The following is an 18,728-nucleotide window of genomic DNA, read 5'->3' as shown; positions in this document are numbered from 1 at the left end:
CAGTTGGCCGGCTCAGTCTGCTGCCAGTTAAAACAGACTGCCTGGACATGCTGATGCTGCAGTACGCTTTCTGTGCTTGGCAGCATGACTTCTTTTTCACGGCTGGGACTTGACTCTTGCTATTATTTTTTTTTCTTTTTTGAGCCACGCATGAATCCTAGTGCACGTACATACCTGTGACTTACCAAGTGCAACAGCTGAGGCTTCTCTGCCCTCTTCCTCAGCAGTGTTGGAGGCTGTTTTTTGGTTTTGTTTTGTGTTGGTTTTTTTTTTTTTTTTTTTCTTCCTCAGAGGGGTGATGCTCTCAGTTTGTACAGCTGTAGATGTGGATTAGTGTTCAGATATTCTAGGCACTTCCCAGCAAAACTGGGAAGCACTACAAAACTGTATGTGCAGGGGCTGTACCACTGTGGTCATGTGGGAAGCAGTCCTTGCTTGCCATGTGGAAAGAGTTAATGCGAGCTATGGCTGCCAGAACAAAAATTAAACAATCCTGGATACTTCTGGGTCTGCAAATGGGATTAGGATGGGGTTTTGCAGAAGTAAACAGAGTAGAAAATTGAAACTAAGTTTTCTTTACGTTTGTACTCTTAGAAAGGGTGAAGGACTGTACGAGGCTATGGAAATGCAGCTGGTGAGCGTGTTGCTGTGCAGTTTGAGCACACGATCCTCTCGCCCTGCTGCTCCATTTCAACTCGGGGGAAAGAGCTCTCTTGTTGTGGATTTCTCCCCTGCAGGAGTGAGTTATCCAGATGATGAATTTCTAAGGCACGTTCAAGTCACGTGAAAGCCAGATGTGAACATTTTCCAAGCAGTGTGTGTGTGGGTCTAGCGTACGCCAGGCAGCTCTGCTTACGTGGCAAGTGGAAGTGGTCTGAGATTGGTCTGCAGAGTGGTGCCGGGAAGGCGAGGAGCCCCGGCAGCTCCCAGAGCGGCCACTTCTGCCAGGGAGAGGAAGGTCCTCACTGGGCTCATTGCTGTGGCTCAGCACATCTGCACCCACCCCGTACACAAGTACAGCGCCTCTTCCCCAGTACCAGCACTGCACAGGCTGTTCATGATGGGCTAAACTCAGTGAATAGGACTAAAATTAAAGGCCTTATTTAATATCTGCTGCCAATCCTCTTACTCATGCACTCTATCAAACATGCAAATCCAGCTAATCTACTAATCAACTTTTTTTTTTTTCAAGATGTAGCTCTTTAAGATGCCACCTCCTGAACAGATGGCATGGGGAGTGGAGGTGATGTTCTGCCTCAAGTATATAGAAGAGGAGATATTTCTGCAGGAATGAGAGGTTTACTTTAAAATGCAGACTCCCAGTGGGGAAAAAATAAAATTTGAACATATCTCTGTATTCCTTTGAGGACTATCTTAAAACACTTGCTTTAAACATAATGTATCGGCATCCCACAGACCTAAGAGCAAGGAAAGCTTATTTCAGCTGCTCTGGTGAGGAACAGGGCTGGCTGCTGTTTGCCCAGCAATCACAGTAGCAAATAAATCTGCCATTGTGGTACCTAGGAAGTGTAATGTCTGACCAGGCCCACCCTGGGTCAGGCACTGGGCACAAGTGTTGGTTTTGTTCAGGTCCCTCTGGAGGCTGGAAGGAGAAATATCAATGGTGCAGTTCAACAGGGTGCCTTGAGCGGTAGCGCTTGAAATAGATCAAAACATTTGCAACCTTTCTGTACCATCCTCCCATTTCTCTGGCTATCTGTTGTTCTTTGCCTAATTGAATGAGTTAATTGTGTGAGCTCTGATCCAATTCGGATCCAGGCTCATCTGCATTTTTCCTCTTTCCAAGCTGTTTTACAGCCATATTGTAGAGCTACACAAAGATTCTGTATCACAGTAATTGTCTGTTAAAAGTAACCACTTCTATTCCGGGGGGAGGTTAGCAACACCCGTATTTCTCTATTTCCTCCCCTGGTCTTGTACTACTACATCTTATTGCTTTCCCATTAAACCAAAGTGTCAAGCTCCAGCTGAAGGGGGAGGGGCTAGAGGAGAAGAACCTGGAGACAGGCTGACAAAGGATGGTCAATGGGTCTGGGGCAGGAAGGGTTTGGAGATGGCTCGCAAGGGTATGGGTGAACACGGAGCATGGTGCTATGTCTGCAGATGGGAGCAGAAACAAGCCCCCGCAGTTTTGGGTTTCCTCATTGAGCTTCCTGCTCTTGGTTGTATGGATGGCCAACCTAAGGAGGAAGAGGTTGTTCCTCAGTTTGTCTGAAGAGAGCAGAAAGGAGGCAATGAGGGGAGAAGTGGAGGCAAAATCCCAGCAAGAAGCTCTGGAGTAGCCAGAGGAGGGATTGAGTAGATTGAGTCTGGCCCCCTGGGGTTCCTCACCTGCTCTGGGCAGTAAAGTGTCCCACCTGAGTGCCCAGGACAGCATGGCACTTCATTTATGCTGATTCCTTGGCAGACTTGACCTCCAAAATCTAAATTGAAAGAAAGGCTTAATTTCTGTTTTGTGTTCTGCCCTATGTGACAAACATTACAGTGAACAAGGCTCTAGGCCACTTCTAAGAAATGGACACTTAAGGAACAGCCTGGTCAGCCCACTTCTTGCTGTCTGATCAGATACCACTGTTGGGATGAGAACACCCCTGTTCTTCCCTTTAATGCCTCTTATGTGAACAGTGATGAGTAGAAGAAGCGTTTACTTCCCCTAGCTCCAGTCTGAAGAAACACTGCCAGTTACTGGACCACCAGTGAAGTTCTCTGAAGTGGAGTGGAGCCCTGATCGTTGACTTCCCAGGAAGCCAGTATAGTTTCAGTTTACTCTAAGATCGTACTGCTTAGTCTCTTTTCACCCTTCCAATTAAGACAGGAAGGGTGTATATCTGGAAAATGAATCTGCAAAGTGTTCAGCTGCACTCACCACTGTGGTCCTTGAATAACTGAGCCAGTAGTACCTCATCGTGGAGAGGATAATGGCCTACAGAATTGATCACTGTTGGAAAGGAGCACTCTTTCAGATGTTAGTGTTTTTTTCAGCATGTCCACTTGTTCTTACAATTCTATTCTCAGTATTTTAAGGTGTACCTTAACAGCTGCAGGGAGATTTCAGTATTCCCAGGTGATGTTTAAAGTAGGGCTTCATGAGAACAAGAGTTTTATTAACTAAATGGACCAAGGACTATTATCTCCTATGGAAGGCAACTTCTATAGAACAGGTCGTGCCTGTATAATTAAACTCTTTGTATCCTCCGAAGCAAGATAGCCACATCCAGAGCACTTGTTGAGACTTGCCTTTGGCCCATGCTAACTTCTCAGCTATGCGCAGAAATCATTTGGGGCAAGAGCTGCATGGCCAGAACTACATCCATGCTGAGACTCATGACAAGTATGATCCAATTCCCAGGAATTACTGCAGGAATATTGTTGGGCAATATGTAGCGTAACAGGTTACACATCTATACAGACATTAGTATAAAGAAAGTTTGTTATAAAGGTCCCCAATAGCTGCAGCAATATGCAACCCTGTGAATCTTTAGGAGGGTGTTCCTTCAGGCCTTTACAGCAGTATTAAATAGCAGATGCCAGGCTCAACGTTGAACAGAACATTTTAAGCAGTGTTACTGACAAAGAAACCTGCACCAGTAGCCACTGCTAAAATGCCTGTGGAGGAGTTTCTCTGCACCTGCCGGGCCAGGACCCAGCTGGATGTGTAGTCCTAATGCAAACCATGAACGTGGCATCCCCTGGACTCTGGTAGCATTGAATTTGTGTGTTTGATTCTAGAGCTACTCTAGCTTTTGTGGGCTTTCCTTGAAGCTTGCCCTGCTCTAACTGCACACAAGACAAATAGTCTGCTACCAAAATGAGATGACTGAGGCTGTATTGCAAGTGTAAAGCATTGGTCCCCAGCAGTCTGGCGCCTGTTCTCTTGCCAGTGGTGGGAGGAGCAGCAAACAAACCAGTCTTACTGGCAGCAGAAAAGCTTCTGGTGAAATCTAAATAAAATCATCCATTTCATGTATTTAGTTCACCACAGCAACCAACTTAATCATGTCTTTAAAGCCTTTGCCCCCCGTAACACCTTCCTTTCCTTTCCCACCTGAGGAGCCCAGCTGACCCATCCAGGGGTTGCCCACCTCTGTGGTGGCAGCTCGGATGGGATGGGGTTTAGCAGCCGCTTCCAGCGACACGCCTGCTCCGCTGCTATTTCTGTGCAGTGTGGCTCCAACCGGGAGCCTCCTCGGTGCTTTTCACAACCGCCTCGCCCCTGTGGCTTAGCTGTAATTTATGGACCCGCGTTTCTCTTGAGCTTTTAAAAATAATTCCAATCAGAGGGGTTTGTTCTGGCTCCAGCTGAAGCCGGCAGCAAGGGCTGTGGGGGCTGATGTTAGGAGCAGAATCGGGATGCCGTTGCCCTAGGAGTGGCTTGCTGTGAGAAGGCGACGTTAACTTCCCTTCCAAATACTGAGATTTTTCCCCCCACCTCCAAACCATCTGAGACCAGCCGGTGCTCAGCTGTGCGGTGATGAGGGAGAGGAGAGGCAGGAAGCGAGAGTTTGTTCGTTTACTGTTACCAATCCCATTGGAAACCAGCTCCAAGCCCCATGCAGAATTCCAGTAAAACTCTGTCCTAAAGGGGAAACCCGGGGCCGTGCAAAGCTTGTGTTTTGTTGGCTCGGGCACAGCGTGCTTCTGGGGCCTTTGACCTCCTCCCCGTACCCTGGCTCCCTCTGCGGCTCTTCGTTTGAGCTCTCTGTGAAGTGGAATCCATCACTAATGTCTGATATTTTTATTGTTTGTAGGGGGAACTCTTAAAAGCTGGTAGCAATTAGAGCTTAAACGTCTTGGAATAAAAAAAAAAAAAAAATCCCCAAGAAGGAAGTTTAATGCTAAGCAGATGTGCAGGAGCAGCTGAAATATGCTAGCTGTCTTCTGCTTCAGAAGCAACCTCATCCACATTGAGCTGCTGTCAGGCTGGGGCAGCCGAGAAGTGCTGGGGCTGGGGAGCCCCACGTTGGGGACCTGTGGGATTGCTTACCAGTTAATGCTTAGATTGCCCTTTTAGTCTGGCTTAGACCAATGGTTTTAACAAGGAGGGAAAAAAAAAATACTTTGTTTAAAAAAGAAATGTAAAAAAAAAAAAAAATTCATAGTAGCCAAGAGGATTGTTTTTTATGGTGAGTCTGGTTCCTTGAGATCTTGTGGAGCTTTTGTAGATACAGCTACTGCACATCTAGGTTTAAACTCCTCCTCGTCTTGAGCAGGCAGATCCAGGGTAGCTCTAAGCTTGCATTAAGCGCTGTTTATTCCCTCTATCTTTTAATTGTTGCCTGTTTCAGCCTTTTGCTGCCGGCTTGGATTGGGACAAACTGTTTGAAATCTTCCTAGTTGTTCCTGCAATAAATCTTCCGCTTTATTTATCACTGCCATATTCAGGTTCTTCTGTCTGGAAAAAGATCTGACAGCTGACTGAAGTTCACAATCCTGTTCCTGAAGGCAGTGGAAGTCTAGTCAAAAGCTAATAGACAAGTTGCTGACAACAACTCCTTCACACCCTTTCCGTGCATGCCCCGAGTCAGTAATAGAAACATGCTGTATATTCCCTCCATAAGCTAGAGCACAAGTTACTCTGCCAGATGATTTCCTGTTGTATTCTACCAATGCGAAGCCTTTTTTTTTTTTTTTTTTTTAAATGGTAATCCAAAGTAAATTACTGCAATCTACCACAGTGTATTTTGTACTGTATTGTGACAGTGCAGTGCATGGATTTGGGAGTTTGATGGTTGGAAGACTTCAGGTTTTTCTCCAGACTGCCACTATTGAGAACTTACTGAAAAGTAAACAAAACACTGAATCCATCTGAATTCTGATTATGTTCTAACACAATGAAAATTGTGTGCCTGACTTCAAGAAAGGATTTCAAAACCTCACCATTCTCTTAGCACAGAGGAAATGCAGCAATGTGATTCTTGGATTTCTGGTTTCCAGTGGGAAGGTTTGAAAGCTGTTTCTTATGCTTTGTATCATGCTAGCAATTTCTCAGTTACATACATACTAGGAATCTATTACTGATTTTTGGCTGTCTTGTTATTGGCTTTTGACCTGCAGAATATGAAGTCAAATAGACCAGGCCACCAGTATAGCTTGCCCTTCTCTCAAAGTGATTGAAGAGTGATCTTCAGTGCTGTTAAACTGATGGGTCCAGAACTGGGTTCCCCATTGCAAACAAGTTTTTTAAAATTGCATTTTGGAATTGTTTGTCAGAGTTTAGGAAATTCTTAGCCTATCATATAAACACCTCTCCTTGTCTCTTCTCCCAGGCAATGTGAGAGTAACCACTGTCCTTATCTCCCTCATCCCACAGAAGGGGAGTGTTTGCTGGTTCTTATTTTGAAGTGGGGGCAAACCTACTAACTCTTAAAACATGCTTCCAGTGTATTCAAACAAAAATACCCCACCACTTAACATTTGAAGATTATTCCCAGAATCCCAAGCCAAGTATTTACACCTCATTTCATGGAGGGGGAGGGAAATCTTTTGACCTTGTTGGTAGCAACTATATTAGCTTTCCCCTTAACCAGGTTTCTGCCTCATGTTCATTGGCTAAGAAAAGGTATTTCTACTTATACTTCGAATATACCTTTTTTGGAGCTTTGTACTCTTTTCCATGGAGTATTATTTGTCTGTTGTTATTTTCCGTAATGCTATTCCAGGGTAACAAAACACAAATGCTTGTAGAAACTTGCATGTGTTTGCTAAGCTCAATCCGAGTTGCCTGTTGGTCTCTTGGGGATCATTAACAGCTGCAATGCTAAATACTTTTGCAGGTCTGAAGCTTAATGAGTCAAACTGTCTCTTGATATGCATTCCCTGTCCTATTGGGAATAAGCTCAGAGCCTATTTTATTTTGAGATCTCAAAATTGGATGACTACAGATCAGTTTCAGAAGTTCTAAAAGTCTCTTAAAACATAAAAAATTAACTCGGTAGTTCTTATGATTTAACTTTTAACTGAGGCCCCATCATGCCAACACCACTCAAGGAAAAAAACTAACATTTCTTTCAAAGCTGTCTTGACTAACTTTCAGACTTTCTGATATTACTGTTTTCTTGTTTCTCTAACTCCTTTCTCTTTTCATGGCTGCTCTCTTCTTGGATTTCAAGTTTGGATGTCCAGTTTGTCTGAGACTCCAAAAAAGAGTGTCGCTCCAGGTAAATTCTTGTGTCATGGTGTTCTGCATGCTATTAAAAAGAGAAGTCTGTAGTTCGAACTGTGTGTGGTTTTGGAGTTGTCTTGAATGTGAGTCTCTGGTAGTGAATATCCAGGATCTGTCATCTACTTCTGTATTTGTTTTTCGTGGTGCACAATTTCTGATAAAGAAAAGCTTTGTTCTTCTGACTGCTGCCTCACCTTGATGCTGCTGCTAGCAGTGGATAGTAGTTTGCTGTGTTGTGTGTTCCTTGCCCAACTCAAAGACACAATCCAAAGCCGCTTCCCCTCTTGTGGTGGTTCAGCCCACCACTACAGCTAAGTACCTACACAGCTGCGTTCTCACTATGCCATGTAGGATAGAGAAGACATGAAGAGGAGCAAAAGTGAGTAATTTTGTGGGTCGAGATAAAGGAGAAAAACATGACTATGTGCTCCTTGTTATTCTGAAATGCTCTTTTGCTTTTCCACAGTAAGTAGAAAGGGTCTTATATGGAAAACATGGGACTCGGGAAGATGCAAAATTTTTATGGAAGTGTCAGATTCCTTGTCGCAACTCCTTGTGATGGAGGAGGGAGCAGGGAAACAACTTCTACATGAGGTGTCAGGGTCTGGGGAGAAGTAGTCCAATACAAGGCAAAAACTAAGCTTTATAGTACAAGGAATCAGGACTTCTGAGTAACCAGGGATTTCTTCTGCAAACATTTGCCACCTGATGTGGAATACCAGAGAAGGGGTCCCTTCTTCCTTCAGACTTAGCATAAATAATCATGAGCCATAGACCCTGTGTCTATACAGGATGCTGGCCTTGTCACCTGGGCGGTTAAGGCCACACATAGGTCACATGGCAAGGAAAGATGGAAACGCTCCTGCTGCTTTCCGTACCTGATCTGGGAAATATTCAAGTTCATGCCCTGTTCAAAGTATGTGAACAAAATCCCACCATCTTGAATGGATGAGTACTTTCTTGTCTGAGGGTTTTTTAGTAAGCAAGACTGCTGTGATTTCAGAAATGCTGTCCTTGACAGAAGTTGAATATATCCCTGGGGTGGTTCTACCTGATCTTAGCAGAGTAGGTCTAGTTTCAGGGTGGTAGTTGGACATAAAAGTGCAGAAATATCTAAAATATTCAGTAACAGGAGCCTGGTGGTTGATAGGTCACCAGGGAGTTCAGACAGAAAAACAGAACGAGACTGAAGAGGAGAGACATGTTTTGAGGAGGAGACAGAAGAGGTGGTGTCGCTTGGGAAGAATGACAGGAAGCCCACAGATTACCTAGCTGGGGGATGAAGTTGAGTTTCTCTGATTCTATATCTGTTGGGTATGTTTCATGTCACTATATGTAAAATGACAAATTGAATGCCATCCTTGTTGAAGGGCAAGGAAGTGAAATCTTTAAAAGATAAAAATTTCTTCCCTTCTGTTGACTGCTTTTAGCTAAATGTATGTTGCTAGTTTGGCTTCAGAAAAAATCTGTGTATGATGATAGGGCAAATGTAAATGATTAATGGCATTGCATGGTGCTTGAAGGTGAACGTTGATACATAGGCCTACTTAGGAGTCTTCTGGTGCATTTGGCAGGTTCTTAGCTCCCAGTGCTGTTCCAGCTCATGTGACCTTTCAGTTTACTTCTCATCCAAATGAATTCCCGGTTTCCAACACAGCTACTTCTCAGTTCAGACCTGTCATGGACTGTATCCTGATGTGGCAGGTTGATGAAGCAGACTTGAATTTGAATATGATCTTTACCCACGTAGTACATACCTATAATCTAGGCTGAGATTTGGAGACTAGAACAGAAGCCAATTTCATGCTGCCTGAGCTCCAGCTGAGGGTGTGAACCTGCTCCACGAAGTAGAGACTCTAGCGAAGGATTGCAAGTGGTTTAATTTCCTACTTTGGAAAAAGATGGGTGCCATACAGCCAGATCCTGAGAGGTGTTGTGGTGGCACAGTAGTTTGGGTCACCTCAACTGCTCTTAAATTCTTTGGCTAGTCTGCTTTGTGCCATGTGGAATAACGTGAATGTGTTGCACTGCTGAGCGGGACTAGAGCAAGTGCCAGAGTATATAGGTGACTTCAGCGTGGTGGAAGACCCTGTCTAGCAGCTGTGTGAAAATCTCCAAGTGGTTTAACAGATTTGTGTGCAAAATACTTAAGAATACTTAACTGTTGCTACCTGTAACCTAGTTGGTTGGAATTGCTGTTCAGAGAGCCAACTTTCCAAGGAGTAGAAAGAGGACTCAACTATTTTTTTCCCTTTCACCCTCCTGCCTCTAATTTTTCTTGGCTCTGTCTTAAAACCTAGCAGATCAAAAATAAAAAATAAAAATCCTGAGACTAACAAGCTCCACTTGGCAAAGGTCAGCACTGAATTTCTCTGTTTGTCAGAATTTTGTTGGAAATGCTGCTGAGAACTGTGAAGAAGGAAGAACTGAACTGGAGCACTTGCTTGAGAGAGTGCCTGCCATTTACCATGGGCCAAGCTCGTTCCTGACGTGCTCCCCGCGGGGGCTGTGTTTTGCTGCTGGTTATAGCTGTGCGTCAGACACGTACTCCAGTGCTGGAAGCCACAGTCTACCTTAAAGCTGCCACTTGTCCCAAACTCTTGAAGGCTTATCCAGATCTTGGTTCTTAAAAGCACTAGAAAATACTACGTGTGCCTTATGCTGGGGAATGAATCCAGGCACCAGGATAACTTTGTGCTCCTATGATCGCTGGTCATATTCCCTTCTTGGTGGCAATGCATGCTCTTGGCTTGGGCTCCCTGTAGCTGTTTGTAGTAGCAACCCAGGGGGGCAAGAGGGAGTTAATGCAGCTTATGGAGTTACCATCTATACCTGATTTCTGCATGTATAGCCAGAAAGATAATAAGAAAGATGAGAGTTTTTTTAGCTACTCTGCAAGGAAGTTATTGCCCCTTGTACTGAAAGGCTTGCAGAGCACGTGAGTGCTGTGGAGTTGAGAAAGAAGGTGTATGGATGGATGCTCACTTATGGAGAGACTTGTACATTAATCACAGCTGCTAACCTGGGATGAGAGAGTTTGCATGCTGAACTGGCCATCACTGGGTGGATGGTGCTCACCTTGTTTTATTTTCAGGCATTCTTTGGAATTTGGACAAGGTTTTAGGCCAAACTTTTCATGCTTCGAGTCTTCTAAATTGCTTTAATGGTCAGATCCAAACCCTTTCTTTGCTGTTTTAAACCCTATCTCTGCCTAATAGCACGGTATCACCTGCTTCTGAAACCGCTTTCTGAAAACGCAACAGCTCTTTGTAAAAGAGCTACCTGGCCAAGCTCAGGAGAGGACTACAGAAATGATAGTGCATTAATAACCCATTTGATAGACTTATCCGAATATTTATTTTCATCTATAGTGAGGCAAAGAGGTTTTTTGACAGTACCACTTTATTGCTAAGACCTGGAGGCTGGACTTGCACTGAATTCCTTTAATTACTGTGGGTTGTAATGAACTTCTGTTTCTGTCCCTGAAGCTTTGTGGCTCAGGACTGCTGCAGCGAGAGCTGTTGATCTCTGAACTCAAACCACTGCTAGGACTGGGGGAACTCCTGTCTAGCAGAAGGGATGGAGATGAATCCCCTTTCCTGTTGTCACAAGCTGTGAGTGGTGTTTTACTTCCAAAAATAACTGATGTGCAAATACAGCCTGAATTTTGGTAAGTGGGAAGGGTGCTGAAGAATGACGGGCCGGAATGCAGGAGTATTCAGGAGATGAGTCAAAGGCTTCATTGTTTGTTTAGGGCACACTAATTTTTGTTTGTTCTTTTGGTTTTTGTTCTTAAAAAAAACCCAACCCCACTGAATAGAAGAGAGACCCTAGGCTTAGAAACATGGTTTTGATCTGAGTTCATATTGTCCTCAAGGAGACTTGTAGGAGGCTTCATCAGCCTCATCCCACTGCTTACTCTAGGAACTGGTTATATCAGGAACTACTTTTTTGTAGACCCCTGTGAGATCATGAGGTCTTGTATAATCTCATGTGATTTATGTGGTAAAGTCTGTTTTTTATCTTGTGTGCATTAGACACTTAACCCAATTTTTAGGCAGACCTAAGCTTTCTATCTTAAAATACTTGAGCCCTCCACCAGTGATCCACCCCCAAAGAAAACATGTAGTTTTAATGTGTTTGTTTATCATAGTGACTTGGTCCTTCTGATAAGAAAGAAAAGAGGTGAAGTTTTTAGGGGAAGAAAATCCCGTTGTTTAGAGCTGGGCATATGGCTGTTGTGAGGCGACAGACAGACTTGAGGATTTTTGAGTAGGCTTGCTGCTATTCTGGGTGTGGGTTGTTTTCCCCCCCCAAAAGGAGTTTTCCAGAGATACATAAAAGCTTACCCTTGAAGAATTGGCTTTAACAAGAAACCACAGCTCTAGATCCAAGCTACCGCAGTTACTCCTCCCTGTGCACAGAAAACTGTGCAGCTCTGACTTTATCATATGGAAAGCCGTGATGCTCAGGGATGCTTTCTGCCAGACGCCCCTGCGTGCAGACCCTGCACGTGTCCTCAGCAGTTGTGCCCAGGTCAGAAGAGCTGCACTACCTGCCAGTTGGTTGTTCAGCTGTGAATCATCCTTATGGCGTTCACTGACTGTTTCTGTGGTTTTGGCTGCTTGTGCAAAGCTTCCACTGACCAGCCCAGTACTAATTCATTTAGTTTGAATCTGTAAACACTTGATTGATAATCATAAAAGGGTAATATAAAAGCCTGTGCGCTGTATGGATTAAAAGAGCAGACATGTTTATAGCCTGATAACAACGGAGTACTCTGGCAAAGATTTGGAGTCTCAGATTTCCATATCCAGATGATTTTATTTTTGGAGTCCAGTTGGTGGTTTTAATTTTTGGCTATTGCAAAACCATCATAGGTCTTAGCTGTTGCAACACAGGAGGAGGAGGAGGAAGACGACGTTGCTTGGAACGGGTGCTCGGCGCTCTTATTTAGGAGGCTTTCACAGTAGTTGCTGGTTGAGTACAGCGGGAGGAATGATGCTCCCTCTTCGCTGCCTGGCGAGGGGGACAAGGTTCAACTGTGTCACTTAATAGTGCCAGCTGTGAGGGGCACAGACAAGCTCCGATGACATTTCTGCCCAACCCCAGGAAGGGAATCGCTGAGGTGAGGAGCGGGAGGATTGTAAAGTGGAGCCCTATGGAGAGGAGGAGGGGTATCCTCAAGACTTTAACCAGGAAACGGACTCGAGGCAAAAGTAAACGGAGAGGCAAGCAAACTCTTATTTCAGCCAGCGATCTATCGTGCGCTCTGCTCTGGGGAGGGCTTGCAAGTCGGAGCTAAACCAAAACACTAATTCTGCTTTTTAGGGGGGAAAGCAGGGGGAACTTCAGCTGGCACATTGGCCTTATCCTAAACTCTGCTCTCTGTTTCTCCTGCCTGGGCTGAAGAGACTTTTGAAAACGTGGGGCTGTAATGTCAGGGGGGTACTGCAGTGTGCATGTGAGCTTGCTGGGGAACTCGTGTTACTCTGCATCCCTCTTCTCTGGCGTGCTTCACACTGAGCAGGCTGTTACTCTTCAATGAGATGCTGTGTTTGGTGTTACAAATTAGACCTGAGCTAATTAGCAGGGATGCGGAAGTGCCCGTGGCGGTGGGTGTAATTGGTGCTGTGCTCTCTGTGGTGTTGCTTGTCTTGTTTTTTTGAATACCCTTTGGGGGAAAAACCTGCAGTCGGACATAAGATACCAGCAATGCTGTGGGCATCCTGAGTGTCACTGAGGAGTAATTCATCTAAAGGTGCTTGTGGGGGATAGAAGGCTGAGGAGGGTTAAAGTTTGGGGTTTTTTTACCCTACTGACTGTGCCTGAAGGGAATACAGTAACAACCTAAATCAGGCTACCCAGAAAATGTTTAACACTTTTGATTACTGGGAGGAGCTGTTTCTCTGTCTTATTTCCTCCTCTCCTTCCTCCTTTCTTTCCTCCTTTTCTGTTTCTGAAGTCTTCCCCACTGTGCAGTGCCTAATCCTGGCAAGCATCACTTGGGAGCCACAGGGACCCCACCCCTCCAAAGGGGGATATCCTCTAGACATGATCTGCTGTAGCTGGAAATGAACAAGTTTGACCTTGGTTACTTCCTAGACCAAGGAATTTATCACCCTATTTTTTTATCTTAATAGGAACCCTGTAACACTTATACAAGCTTCTGTTAAAAAAGTCTCTTAATTGTATGTATGTTGCACCAACCACTGTCGTGACAAAGAAACCCTCCTGCAGCAAGTACCTTATCCAAGGCAGGACAGAGTAAACAGCGTTGTAGAGTCCTGCTGGGTTTTGGGTATGTGAGTCCAGATATATCCTATCTTGCCAGACTGTTGTAAACCCACTTTTTTTGGAGCCAGAGTTGCGGAGGTGGATTTGAAGTGCTGCTTCTCCGGGTTTCCTGGCAAGGTTGCTCCCTTGGCACATGGTCCCTGGCTTGGCCTTGGTGGCTTACGGTGGGGTGTTTGCCAGCCTGCGCTCCAGCCTGGTCCTCTCCTTATTCCCACCAGGGACATGTGGAATACATGAGCACTACTCCTGCCACCAAGCCAATACTGCGTTTTGGGTTTTTTTAACTTGCTCTACTCCCACAAAAACTGTGTAGGAAATTAGAAGAAAGAAGGACATTTGGGGTGTCTGTTTAGCAAGTAGCTTCCTGCGTGTCCCCTGCTGCCATTGTGTGGTCCCTCCTTTTGGCTTTCCGCATAGTGAATTCTCTGCTGATGCACATGTGTAAACATGAATTCATGGCTTTTGTTTCTGGTTAGAGAACTGGTATTTATCTTAAGACAACTAAAACAGGGTAGGCATTGTAGGTCTTACTTGCACAAGTAAGTTGAAGGAAGATGATAATGCTGCCCCATTCTGGACTGGAAAAGGGACTGTGTGGGAAGCAGTGTGAAATAGGGGAAACCATCGTGTTGCACTCTACATAACCCAATTAGCACTGGTTTAAACCAGAACACATAAGTCAAGTTGATTCATCATGACCAGAAACACGATGCTTATTTGGAATGAACAGTGATGGTAAAAATTTTTTTATAAATGTCCATGTTGTCAGCTCATGGTCTTCTCCCCCTATTCCTGCTACTGGCTGTGGTTCAACTATCCATAGAAAAACTAAATCTCTTAAACACAAACTTCTAAAGGAGATGACTCCTCTTTAAAGAAAATTAACCTATGTAACCTGAGGAGAGTCAGAGGCACGCTTAGGGAGCAAGGAAGTCTTATAATTTTCTGGATTTCTTAAATCTGGTCCAAAGGGAGGCATTGTGATAGCGTTTCCTTTCAGGAAACAGTTGAATTAATTGCTTTTTGTTCTAGGATTTTCATTTCACAGGATGCTGTTTTAATGGCTGATGCACTCTTTACCTCTCTCTTGGCAGGGGTGCTAATTATTTGTCTGTAGAATCACTTTGCATCTTCAGCCCAAATGTATATGAACATGCTGCTTTTAGAAATACAGCACTGAGCATCCTGTGCTTGGCTGTCAGTTCCCTGACTTGTCTGGTGGACAGTTTCAGACCATGCTGCTTCCTTCCCGTCTCTTGTAGCCAATTTGTCATCAGAGATTCAGGAGACCTGGACCCTGCTCCTGGCTCTGCCCCCATCACGTGAAATGAGACTTGCAGCAAGTCATACATCTGCTGCTGTCTCCCCTTTCCATCTGTGTCTTAATCTAGAGACAGGAACTACCTCTCACTGTATAAAATGTATAATAATGCTCTTGGCCCAAACTGCTCTGCCCTAATACACATTGCTGTAATTTGGGAAACCTGTAAAATAATTTTGCATTAAGGCATGTGTCTGGTGGCTCTTAGACAGAAATTGTAGGTGCTTTTTGCTCTGATTTGACGCTCTGAAGCATCTATAAGTGAGGGCGGATTAAGAAACCTTGATTCCCTAAAGGTTTTCATGACACTTCGAGGTGGTTTCCAGGCAGAGCACAGCCAGTCTGTGCCTGGGCTTGGGGTTGCAGAGGCCCCGGCCGCACTGTTTATGTTGCACCAGAGGGTCGAGATGTGTCTGGTACAACGAGCAGCAGGGCGAGGAGGTCCCCCTCTGCGTCCGCCTGGGCGGCATGCCTGCCTCGCAGCTCTACCTCAAAGCACACTATTTTGGTTTGGGGGTGGAAAAGTCAGAAATAAAATGGGGGGGGGGGAGACCAAACACTAACAAGCAAATAAAGAAACAACTCCAGGCGTGTGTAGGAAGAGAAGAAAGCGGTTATTTTGCACCTTTTTTTGCCCCTGTTTGTGTGAGAGCCTACACTCATTCATAAATGGCTCTGACAGCCGAAAGCCCTCAGTACCGAAGAGAAACCGAACAACTGGAGAGGTTGGCTCCAAAAGGTGCTGCAGGGCGATGGAGAGGGGGAATCCGGAGCATGCTGTGCCTTCTGGGGCAGCCCGCAGCAGCGGCGCCCGGGTCCCGCTCGGGGCTGCTCTGCCGCAGGGAATGCGGAACCGCGGAGCTGGCGGGGGGTGGCCGTGTTTGAGCAAGGATCTGGCGCTATAACTTTTTTCTTCTTCTGTTTCAAGTAAACACTCTTCCCCGCCCTCCCCTCTCTCCCTCCACCCCACCTCCCTCTCTTTCAATCCTGCTCATGTGTTTCTATTTAAGGGCTGCAGTGCAGACGAATATGATTGGCATCTACAGCCCCCTCTTGACTTTCAGCTCAAGCCTTTAGAGTGGAGAAGGAGCTGAGCCGCCAAGGGGAGAGCTGTTTTTTCTTTGGGTTTACTGGGGGGATGGCTCAACTGTGGATTTATGCTACTTCTGCCCAGGATTTTTCTCTCTGAATGGGAGCAAGGATTGTGGAAACCATGTTGGGAAGAGGTTTATTTTCAGAATCCATCATGAAACTTTGCAACTAACTCACTGTTTTCGGCTCCTCTTTGGTTTTTTGTTTTTTTTTTTTCCCCTCCCCTTTTTTCTTCTTCTTCTCCCCAATGTCCCTCTGTGCTGCTGGGTTGTGGGCCAGAGGAGGCTGTTTCTATATGGCCAGCCATTTGGGGATATGCTGCGAGCCAAGGTTGTTTGCTGATTCGCTTGGCTCTGGTGACAAGTTGGCCTGTCGTGAAGCGGATGGACGGAGGTCGCTCTCGAGGAGCCATGGCTGGAAGCTGGCTTACGGCTTGCTTTTTCCCTTCCCCAGGTGCTGATGCTAGTTCTGAACCCATGATCCTGGAGCAATATGTGGTGGTGTCCAACTATGAGAAGCAGGAGAACTCTGAGATCAGCCTCCAGGCTGGAGAGGTCGTGGATGTCATAGAGAAAAACGAAAGCGGTAAGACGTTTGCTGCTTTTCCCTCTTCCAATGGTCTGATTTTTGCATGTGTTCCTCTTCTTTCAGTTTCCTCATCACTACTTGTAGCTGTACGCTAGCTCCATCTGGTACAGTTACTATGTCTGGCTGAGGATGTTGAAGTTTCTCAATGTTGATTTGGGCTGGGGGCCAAATGTTGCCTTCTACTATAAGAATGTTTCATAGGTTTTGTGCATTAATTAGCCAAAGTACGCTAACGGAAAATGAAGGTGAAGGAGAGAAGGATCTGCAGCTAATGAAGCTGATGTGTAGTAGACTGATACAGTTGCCCGGCTGTCTCTTCAAGTCGCTGTCAGCATTTCCATTACTAACTCCCTTTTTGGAGGATTTATAGGATGAGTGTTTAAAAATTGCTTGGGATGAAACTTGGCTTGACAGCTTAGCCCGTGGCCCAGAGCTCAGTAGGGAGGGGGGAGAGTGTGCGTAGATAAATACGTGGCCATGACCGTTTCAAAACTTCTTGCAGAAGCGTTAATTGGGGAATTTTGAGGCAAGGAGGCAGAGCCTGCCATGTATAAGCAAGATGAAATCCCTTCTTCTGCCATCCCTGGAATAACCAGCTTCCACTTGGAAAATGATATTTTTGGCAAGTGTTTGTATAGATATCTTTTGTGTACTTTAACTCTCGGATGTCTGGTAGCTTTGAGTCAGCCTGAACAAACACATGAGAGTGTGTACATGTGAGTGGTTGGAGCGGGTTAGCAGCTGGTTTGAATAACTGCCTGTCTTCAGCAGCTCCCCCTCCTCCCCTCCAGTGCTCCTTGTGTATTAATCCAAAGCTGTTGTCCAGAACTAGTTTTCCAGCCCACTCGTGACTTGTGTGTCCTCATCCAGAGGAGCTGCTGGCATTTGGAGCCATTCGAGCGAAGGCTGATGCCGTGGTGGCTCTGCATGCAGGGCTCTCGTGGCTGGCTGGCTCTGGAGTGTGCTGGGCATGCCAGAGCTTGGGGGAACGGGGCGCCCTGATCTGGGACTCAAATCCAGGGTTCTGAGTCAGGTTATCCACAATGATGACCATGCATTGTATTTTTTTTTCTATACCGTATGAAAGCCTGATGCTTGTTTGGCTGAAAGTGATGCAGTCAGTTGCTGGCCAGTGATTTAGTGTGATGTCCAAAGAGATAGCGTGTGGAAATGCGCTGGCTAGTGTGAACAGAAATGCCTGTCTCCTGGATACTGACTGTATCACTTGCAAAACTAGTAGAAGCCAAAATGTTCAACTGACCCACTTAACAGCAATCGTTATGATTGAAGGGGGGGAAATGTCTTAACTTAAACTGTCTAGTCCAGTGGACAAGCATCTTCCCTTCCAAGCCTGAGGGCTCCTCATTGTCAATAGTGGGTGTTACTGCTGTCAGAACAAGCCTGGTTATTGTGGCAACTTATATTCATATCCATGATATCCCTGTCTTGGATAATGGCTTATGGAGCCACAGGGATTGGGCTGTTAAATAATGCAAGAAGTGTCTGAATTCCAAATTATAGTTCCTTTGTATTTTCTTTTAATGTGGTCTCTCTGCCTTGCACAGTTCACATCATATTGTATTGAACCACATGGTATGTGGAGATATAAATGGAGAGTGTCAGGGTTTCAATTTAATTAGTAGGTCCAGAAATATGACTCTACTAAGGAAACATCCTTGAACTTGGATTACAGTTCTTAAGAGTGTATTCTGATGCTTAGCAGCCAGATTTCTTAATGTCCACATAAACAAGGAAGGAGATTTGAAGCCCTGAACACCGTGCTGTGATCTTGCCCGTTATAGATATGTGTATAAAATAAAGATATAGGTGTGTTGTTGGTTTTTTTTTTAAGGAAAAAAAAAAAAAAAGTCACTGATTGGTGATAGAGAGAGCATTATTTGCTTTGGGTGCTTGTCTAAACTCTTCTGGCAGGGAAATTATGTTTTAGTTGTTCCAAGAACAGGACTCCAAACATACACTCTCACTCTCTCCTAGGTTAGGGATACCACAGGAATTACTTTAATACTGTGACTTCTTGTCTCTTCAGCTATAGCTCAACCTATGAATGACATGTAAAGAAAAAGTTTCTTGAGCGTCAGCTTTTAAAACCCATGAGTTATTGTTTGAGTTTGGGTATCTGTTTAGTGTAGGGAGGCAAGCCTAGAAGATGTGGTTATGACTTCTAAGGACACAGGGATATACTTTTCAAGAAAATAAGGTTATTGAAATATGCACATGTGTAGTAAT

General features: G+C 45.0%; 1 protein-coding gene across 1 annotated transcript in view; it reads left to right on the top strand.

Moving 5' to 3' along the window:
• The window catches only part of SH3PXD2A (SH3 and PX domains 2A), a 215,512-nt gene that overhangs the window by 132,690 nt on the left and 64,094 nt on the right, over positions 1-18,728 (top strand). The window contains 2 exon segments of the mRNA XM_009881540.1: positions 7,131-7,178; positions 16,347-16,478. Coding sequence (XP_009879842.1) covers positions 7,131-7,178; positions 16,347-16,478 — 180 coding nt within the window.

The sequence above is a fragment of the Charadrius vociferus genome, unplaced genomic scaffold, assembly GCF_000708025.1.
Source record: "Charadrius vociferus isolate BGI_N301 unplaced genomic scaffold, ASM70802v2 scaffold282, whole genome shotgun sequence".
Taxonomy (NCBI): domain Eukaryota; kingdom Metazoa; phylum Chordata; class Aves; order Charadriiformes; family Charadriidae; genus Charadrius; species Charadrius vociferus.
The sequence above is the reverse complement of the archived record's forward strand: the minus strand, read 5'-3'. Positions and strand labels throughout refer to the sequence as shown.